General features: G+C 44.3%; 1 protein-coding gene across 1 annotated transcript; it reads right to left on the bottom strand.

The window, feature by feature from the left end:
• Positions 1–503: 503 nt before the first annotated feature.
• Positions 504–4,584, bottom strand: LOC138672842 (uncharacterized). Its single transcript, XM_069761243.1, has 6 exons — positions 4,439–4,584; positions 3,359–3,419; positions 3,191–3,277; positions 2,829–3,024; positions 2,523–2,682; positions 504–1,583 (listed from the first exon to the last, which is right to left on the bottom strand). Exons 2-6 carry the CDS (start codon positions 3,404–3,406, stop codon positions 512–514), a joined length of 1,563 nt encoding a protein of 520 aa, XP_069617344.1. The 5' UTR covers positions 3,407–3,419; positions 4,439–4,584; the 3' UTR covers positions 504–511.
• Positions 4,585–8,453: the final 3,869 nt, after the last annotated feature.

Here is an 8,453-nt window from a genome sequence, read left to right as displayed (position 1 = left end):
GTGTTTAAAACAGTGCGCTAGTAACCCAATATTCCCTTGTTTAAAACAAAGACATCGCTGGATCGGTCTAAACTCGCCGATCCAACAATGACAGCGTCTGATCAGTTACCCAAAAAAAATTCCAAATCATTCGCTGACACCAAAAAACTCACAGCAGGGGCTCAATCGTTTTACGATTTCAGAAAAGATAACGTTGGTTACACACAAAAACCAACTTTATCTATACTGAAATTGTTGTGTGATGGTACATTGTAAACTTGACATATTGAGCAATGCTGTTTGTGTTTGTAACATCTGAGTACAATGAGCGACAGCCCTATAAAACAATGAGAAAAACAAATTGATAAATATTGTCAGACATTGCACATCAGGTGTTACAAAGACAAGATTTGTGTATACGGCGCAAGGTGTGATTTGGTGCAAACTTTATTTGAGACAATAAAAACTAATTTTAAAAAAAAAAAAATAACATTTATTTAGGGTACAAAAAAAAAGAAATTGGGAAATGTTATTAGGGGGTACCAACATCCGCAATTAAAGGGGATTGATATCCCACACTTTTTGGGGGTGTTGAGGAGACCGAGGAGGAGGACGAGGGGGAGGAAGCAGCATACTCGATCACACTAGACGGGATGCCGACATCAATCCAGGTAGTGGATGGTGGCGAGATTAGCAAAGCAGGAGGTGAGGGAGGAGGAGGGACGACCAGTGTCCTTGGCTGGCTACTCCGGCTCCGGGTAGACCCAGGCTGTGATGGTGTACTCCTTGTAGACCCAGGCTGGGTACTGGGTGTACTCCGTGTAGACCCAGCCTGGGTACTTGGTGTGCTCCGGGTCGACCCGGGGTGTTTTCTGGTGGTAGTTGTGGGAGCAGCCATAGCCAAGGTCGTAGTATTTGTCGTCGTCTTCTTCTTCTTTTTCCTCCTCTCTCCCTCTGGGTGTGGGTCGGCATCCCGTCTGTGTCCCCTTGAAGGCCTGTCAGGCTCTGAACTTTGGGGCTCTGTTCTGTGGTGGCGGTGGCGGTGGCCCTCGGCACGCGGAGCTCTGTGGTGGTGCTCTGCAGCAGGAGTCGGAGTCATGGCAGCCAGCGATGGTACTGCGGGCAGATTTGTCGCTGACTGCATGACCCGAGCCTGCTGCAGAGCACTGACATATACATTGTTGCAGCCCTGCATGACCGAAATCTGGAGTTCCGGCGTAAGATGTTCAACCATGCCGTTGTGAATGGCAGTAAAAAAATGTTTGGCCGGCCTCGAGAGATCCGTTTCGATGTTTTCAAGACGCCGTTCGATATTGCACATTTTATCGCACAGCGCCTTGAAACCATTCTGAAATACGGTGCTCAGATGTAAAAATTCGGGCATGGGCACCCTGTCCAAGGCCCGCTGACGCTGTCGGGAAGACCCAAAGGAAGGAGCGACAGAGGCCTCGGCCAGGGGAACATCTGATGGACCGGCTGCCGGTTCGCCAGATTGTGGTGGTGCAGACCTTCTCTCGCTGTGGGATGGCTGCGACTGTTCAGATGGCGCTTCACAAAGGACCGCTCCAGAGGGTCGGACAGTCTCGCGGGTGCTGCTGTGTGTTCTGTGAAAACATAAGGAAACCATTAGTATACTAAATATCACATTTCACATGTGTCATTAATTAACTTTACCGCCAGCTATCCATTGCCGCCATTAATATTAACCTATTTTTAATATTGACACTGCATATGCACCATCAATATTAACAAAAAAAGTTATTTATTTAATTCACAATAGTCACCCATGGTTGTGGTTTGCAACGCCAGACAATTATGCTTACGTTGGAACTGCCATGACGTCACGGTCATGTGACCGAGACGTCATCACAGGTCCTGCGAGCTGAGCAACCATGGGAACATACCCTGCTTTGCAGTGGAATGTATGCCGTATCTATTATATTTTACTTTTTTGTGTATAAAAAATCGGGGATACACCTGGATAGCCACTATACTACTACACTATTAAATATTGGCTGGGCATGGCCAATCTACTATTTTTCTGTGTTCTGTATACTTCAGATTTCAGTGAAATTGCTAGTAAGTCAAGCTCAACATTGTAGTAATCCCAGAAGGCTCGGAGCACGGAGCCGCTGTGTCAAGTGTGAGAAGACCAGAAATGAATAAAAAATTCTAGGTCAACGAGGCGTGAAAAGTAAAAACAAAATACTTTATTCACTTCAATCATAAGCAGAGGATGAAACATCTGCACAATACAATAAAAACACTATCTACGCGTTTCAGGTCGGATGTTCCCTGTCACCTGAAACGCGTAGATAGTGTCTATTGTATTGTGCTGATGTTTCATCCTCTGCTTATGATTCAAGAGGATAAAAGTATGTATTTTTTACTTTTCACGCCTCGGTGAGCTTTCCTTTTTTTCTTCATTTCTATACTTTGTACTTGCCAAAATAAATGGCTGGGCAATAAGCTACGTGGCTGGAATGTAGTATGTGAATATGCATGTTGTAAAAACTAGGTGTGTGCATAGGTACTATACTTACTCTCTGCTTTCAAGGACCGGTCGCAAGAACTGCAGTATACGGTTGTACTTATACACCGAGGTCCTTGAAGCGGCAGCACCACTACGAGTCTGTCCCTCCTTTTTCAGGCCCCTCCGGAAGCGGTCCTTCATGGAGCACCATCTGGTCTTCAATTGTTTAACTGTGTATAAATTGAAAAAATAAAAAAGTTTTTAGATAATATATTGAAAACGATTACGCAACCGTGTGCAATCCCAATAGAAGACATCACAGACGGTTGTGTAATCCTGGCATGATGGGTCACAGCAGCATTTTGGAAATACTTACGGAAACTAGTTTTGGCCTTTGGTGAAGCGCTGTCGAAGCCATCCCACAGCGATTGTGCCACCTCTATCCACAGACGCCGCAATATGCCCTGGTCCGCGTGCCGGGGGTCACGGCTGTCCCACAACGGGCCCCGTGCTTCAATGGATGCCACCATCATGTCAATATTGAGTGGTTCATCCAGGGCCCGTTGTGAAACCTAGAAAAAATGGAAAATATTAATGTTTGAAAGATAAAAACAATGGTCCCTACCTCCTCCACCGCCACCTACTACACACAACACCACAACCTCCCACCACCCCCCATAACCGCAAAAACAAAAAAATTAAACAAAAAAAATGAATAGGTTTGAAATAAATACTTACTCTCCGTCCTGCAGCCACAGCTTGGCCCCGTGGTCCCTGCTCCTGCTCCCTCTGTTCCTCCTGGTCCTCCTCCTCACTTGAAGAAGCCTGCAAAATAGTTTACCAAAAAGTTGAGTGACCCATCTACTAATGACAGCGAATATAAGCAATAGTAGATCATGTACTCACCGGACTCCTCAGCGGTGGGGTGTGACTCGAGTCGCTGCCGCTGGCCATGACTAATGCAATTCTGAAATAAAGAACAAAATAACATTGATCCTATGCTCCTATGCACAATCCAGCAATATATAAAAAAAAAAAACATTTAAACCACAAAGAACATTGCACTCCAACTGAACTAACGCTGAGCAAACAACACTGCCACATTGATTAAATTAAAGAAACAATGGCAGAGACAACCCAATGCCAGAGTACAAAAGCCTAAAGATAAGAAAACTAATCTACAACAGACCCTATGTAGTAATCCCAAAAGAGTGTTTGTTTTTTTTAAAAAAGTACAGTATGCATGGAGCAACCCAAAAAACACAATAGTTTTTTGAAAGTAAAAAATTAACAACCCCAAAAAATTAAGGGCAGAAACATTAATAACACACCATACTTTTAAATAAATCCAACAGGGACGGATACAATATAAAAGGGCCATACAACGCCATACATCGCAACCAGAAAACATACAACAATGTCTTTACACAACCACAGTGCTGAACATAATACACAACTTGCAATATAAATTATTACATTTAATAACAGGGCGCAGAATCATTCTATACCATAATTTACAATAAAACCGACAGGGACGGAGACAATAAAAGGGCCATACAACGCCATACATCGCAACCAGAAAACATACAACAATGTCTTTACACAACCACAGTGCTGAACATAATACACAACTTGCAATAAAAAATTAATAAATGTAATAAAAGGGCGCAGAATCATTCTATACTACCATACTTAACAATAAAACCGACAGGGCCGGAGACTATTAAACGCCATCATATAACGCAAGAATAAAACATCACAACTGAATACAAAAAACACCACCAAACCAAAAAATGGAAACGAAAAATCTATCCTGTAACAATAATCAAGGCCGCAGACAATGAAACGCCATTCTACAACGCCATACATCACAACCAGACTAAAAATACCACAATATCTTTAACCACAGTGCAGAATATAATACACAACTTGCAAAAATAATTTTAAAAAACATGTAGAAAATGCACAGAATCATTCTATACTTACATCTCTGGACAGCGGATAAAGTAGAAGTCGTCTGGGGTTCTGGTGTGATGCCTCTAGATATTCTGGAGATGTGCCTCTGGTGTCTTGCCTCAAGATGCTGCAGCAGAAGTGACAAACAATCCAACATTTTCTTTATATATGGGGGATGTTTTTCTCACTGTTTGCACTGTCTAGACACTGTCTAGACACTTTTTTGTTTTATTTTATCTAACGACGCATGCGTCGCACAACGCACGCACGACGCACACAACCGCGACGCAAGTGCGTTGTCAATAGGTTTCAATGGGAAATTGAACGCATTGACGACGCACGAGCGACGCAAGTGCGACGCGTGCGTTTTTTGGACGCTAGAAAAATGCAACAAGGTAGCGTCTCCGACGCCACCCAGGTGCGGTGAAACGACGCATGCGTCGTGCGTTTTACCGAAAACGCACGACAACGCAACGCATGCGTCCCCAATGATAAAGATAGGGGCGCATGACGCATGCGTTGTCGTGCGTCGGCGACGCTGCGTCGCATGACGCTAATGTGAACGTAGCCTAAGAGAGTACAGAAAAGCCAGGGAGCCCTTGGTATACAGGCAACATGACAAGACAGAGGGTGGGAGTGAAAGTGTTAAAGAGGTTATGAAAGGGTAAAGGTACCGTCACACTAAGCGACGCTGCAGCGATACCGACAACGATCCGGATCGCTGCAGCGTCGCTGTTTGGTCGCTGGAGAGCTGTCACACAGACCGCTCTCCAGCGACCAACGATCCCGAGGTCCCCGGTAACCAGGGTAAACATCGGGTAACTAAGCGCAGGGCCGCGCTTAGTAACCCGATGTTTACCCTGGTTACCAGCGTAAAAAAACAAACAGTACATACTTACATTCAGCTGTCTGTCCCTTGCCGTCTGGTTCCTGCCTTGACTGCTGGCCGTAAAGTGAAAGCAGAGCACAGCCACAGCGGTGAGTCACCGCTGTGTGACTCACCGCTGTGCTGTGCTTTCACTTTCACTTTGCGGCCAGCAGTCAGTGCAGGGACCAGACGGCAAGGGACAGACAGCTGAATGTAAGTATGTACTGTTTGTTTTTTTACGCTGGTAACCAGGGTAAACATCGGGTTACTAAGCGCGGCCCTGCGCTTAGTTACCCGATGTTTACCCTGGTTACCAGTGAAGACATCGCTGAATCGGTGTCACACACACCGATTCAGCGATGTCTGCGGGGAGTCCAGCGACGAAATAAAGTTCTGGACTTTCTTCCCCGACCAGCGACAGCACAGCAGGGGCCTGATCGCTGCTGCCTGTCACACTGGACGATATCGCTAGCGAGGACGCTGCAACGTCACGGATCGCTAGCGATATCGTCTAGTGTGACGGTACCTTTAGGGTTAAATACATTGTTTGATGGTGGACGTGCCAGGGATTTGATTGGTTAGGGGGTTGTAAGGGAGTTGGGTTATAGGGGACAATATAGGGTGAAGGGTGAGTAGGTGCCTCATCTTAGCTCTTGGATCCAGCAGGAATTGTCATGTAGCAGTAGCAGACTGCAGTTCATGGCCCCAGTTCATGCAGGAGCATCTGCATGCGGCCTTCACAGCCCCTCCAGGAATAGTGACAGCATCCTCTACCCACCCAACACGCGCTCGGTGGTCACCGTAGCGCTATTCACGAGAGGATAGCTAAGTAGGGATCCACTGCGGTAGGGGGAGTGAAGTGGCTGTCCTGCTTCTTCTCCGTCCTCAGGATGAATCCTCATTGATGCCGCGGCCTTCTGCTCCGAGGACACCTCTGAGGTAGCATGGTGAGGAGAATCTAAATGTATTTGAACTACCTGTTGTGGGGAATTTTCTAATGGCAGTGTGGGGATAGCAATACGGCATAGTCAGGGGCTAAAACAACATTTTCATGAAAAAAATGAAAATTATCAATAGCACGACCTAATGTTATCAAATAATGTATAGTAACTGTGGGTTCAAAATTCTCACTATACCCCTGGATAAATTACTTGAGTGGTGTAGTTTTAAAAATGCGGTCACTTGTGGGGGGTTTCATTGTTTAGGCAAATCAGGGGCTCTCCAAATGCGACATGACGCCCGCAGACCATTTCTTCAAAGCCTGCATTCCAAAACGTCACTCCTTTCTTTCCGGGCACTGCCGTGCAATCAAACAGTGGTTTTACTCCACAAATGGCATATCAGCGTACTCAGGAGAAATTGCACAACACATTTTTGGGTCCATTTTCTCCTTTTACCCTTGTGAAAATAGAAAAAAAATTGGGGCTCAAAGTACGTTTTTGTGGGTAAAATGTGATTTTGTATTTTCACAGCTCTATGTTATGAACTTCTGTGAAGCACCTGGAGGTTGAAGGTGCTCATGACACATCTAGATAAGTTCCTTGAGCAGTCTAGTTTCCCTTTTTGGGGGGTTCCACTGTTTAGGCACATCAGGGTGCTACTTCCCTTCTGAGCCCTGCCATGTGCCCAAACAGTGGATTTCCCCAACATATTGGACATCGGCATACGCAGGAGAAATTGCAAATTTTAGGTTCCATTTTTACCTGTTACCCTTGTGAAAATAACAAATACGGAGCTAAAGTAAAATATTTGTGAAAAAAAAAGTAAAATGTTTATTTTTTCCTTCCACTTTGCTTTAATTCCTGAGAAACATCGGAAGGGTTTATAAACTTCTTAAATGTGGTTTTGAGAACTTTCAGAGGTGCAGTTTTTAGAATGGTATTTTTGAGGTATTTTCTTTTATATAGTCCCCCAAAGTCACTTCAAATGTGACGTGATCCCTAAAAAAATGGTTTTGTAAATTTTGTTGGAAAAATAAGAAATTGTTGATCAACGTTTAACCCTGATAACTTCCTAAGAAAGAAAAATATGTTTAAAAAATGATGCAGATGTAAAGTAGACATGTGGGAAACGTTATTTATTAACTATTTTGTGTAACATAACTTTCTGGTTTAAGGGCATAAGAATAAACATTTTGAAAATTGCTAAATTTTCACCAAATTTATGATATGACTTGCGTTTATTTGTGAGAATGTCGAACAAATGTTACACCACTATTATGAAGTACAATATGTCATGAAAAAGCAGTCTCAGGATCAGTGGGATCCGTTGAAACCTTCCCGAGTTATTACCACATAAAGTGACACTGGTCTGATTTAAAAAAAAAAATTGGCCTTGTCATAAAGGTCAAAATTATCTTGGTCATTAAGGGGTTATTTTTTTCTCTCCTCTGTAAAGATATTAGCTTTTAAAGTTTACATTTTAATTTATGATATTGGACATCTGGGCATTACTGGAGATTTGTTTCTGTAGGTGTGCACTTCTTCCAATTGTAGGGGTTTCACTCACTTGGGTGCGACGGGAGGAAAAAACTGGAGACTCGTTCCTTTAAAAGTCCATGGGTGTTTATTGCTTCATAAACCACAGAAGCAAAAACAAAAAAAAATAGAAAAGAAAATACAAATGTTCATAGCAGGCTCTGCTCCACCAGGCCTGTGGGCACACAGGCTGGGGTAGTGTCCAGTACTCCAGCTCGGTCTGGGGCCAAACATACAGGATGCCCTCTCCCTCCCAACACACAGTCCATGTGCCAAACAACAGCCTCCATTATATAGGCTGTAACCACACCCAGAGGAGAGGTATGTGGGCAGCCAGACCCATCCATCTCTCATTGCTACCTGCAACACGGTCCCAGGTGCACCAAACGAACCTCTTAGTGCTTACGTGCACTAAAGAAGATGCTCCGGGTTACATCACAGAGCATAGCCATCTCTGTGACACATACCTCCCATCGACTATGGGACCATTAGCCACACTACACTATGTATGAGAGTAACCAATCATAAGCATGCAACAACACACAGGGGAAAAAAGGCGCCCTTCTCTCCTCACTAATCTTTTGCAGCTAATATGTAGAGATACAGCACATCTGAGTTATGCATTAATACAAATACTTCCAGGTCTCATCTTACAGCACTCAGTGTGGGGGGTGGGTGAGAGTTGACAGCACTGTGAGAC

The sequence above is a fragment of the Ranitomeya imitator genome, chromosome 3 (genome assembly GCF_032444005.1).
Source record: "Ranitomeya imitator isolate aRanImi1 chromosome 3, aRanImi1.pri, whole genome shotgun sequence".
Taxonomy (NCBI): Eukaryota; Metazoa; Chordata; class Amphibia; order Anura; family Dendrobatidae; genus Ranitomeya; species Ranitomeya imitator.
The sequence above is the reverse complement of the archived record's forward strand: the minus strand, read 5'-3'. Positions and strand labels throughout refer to the sequence as shown.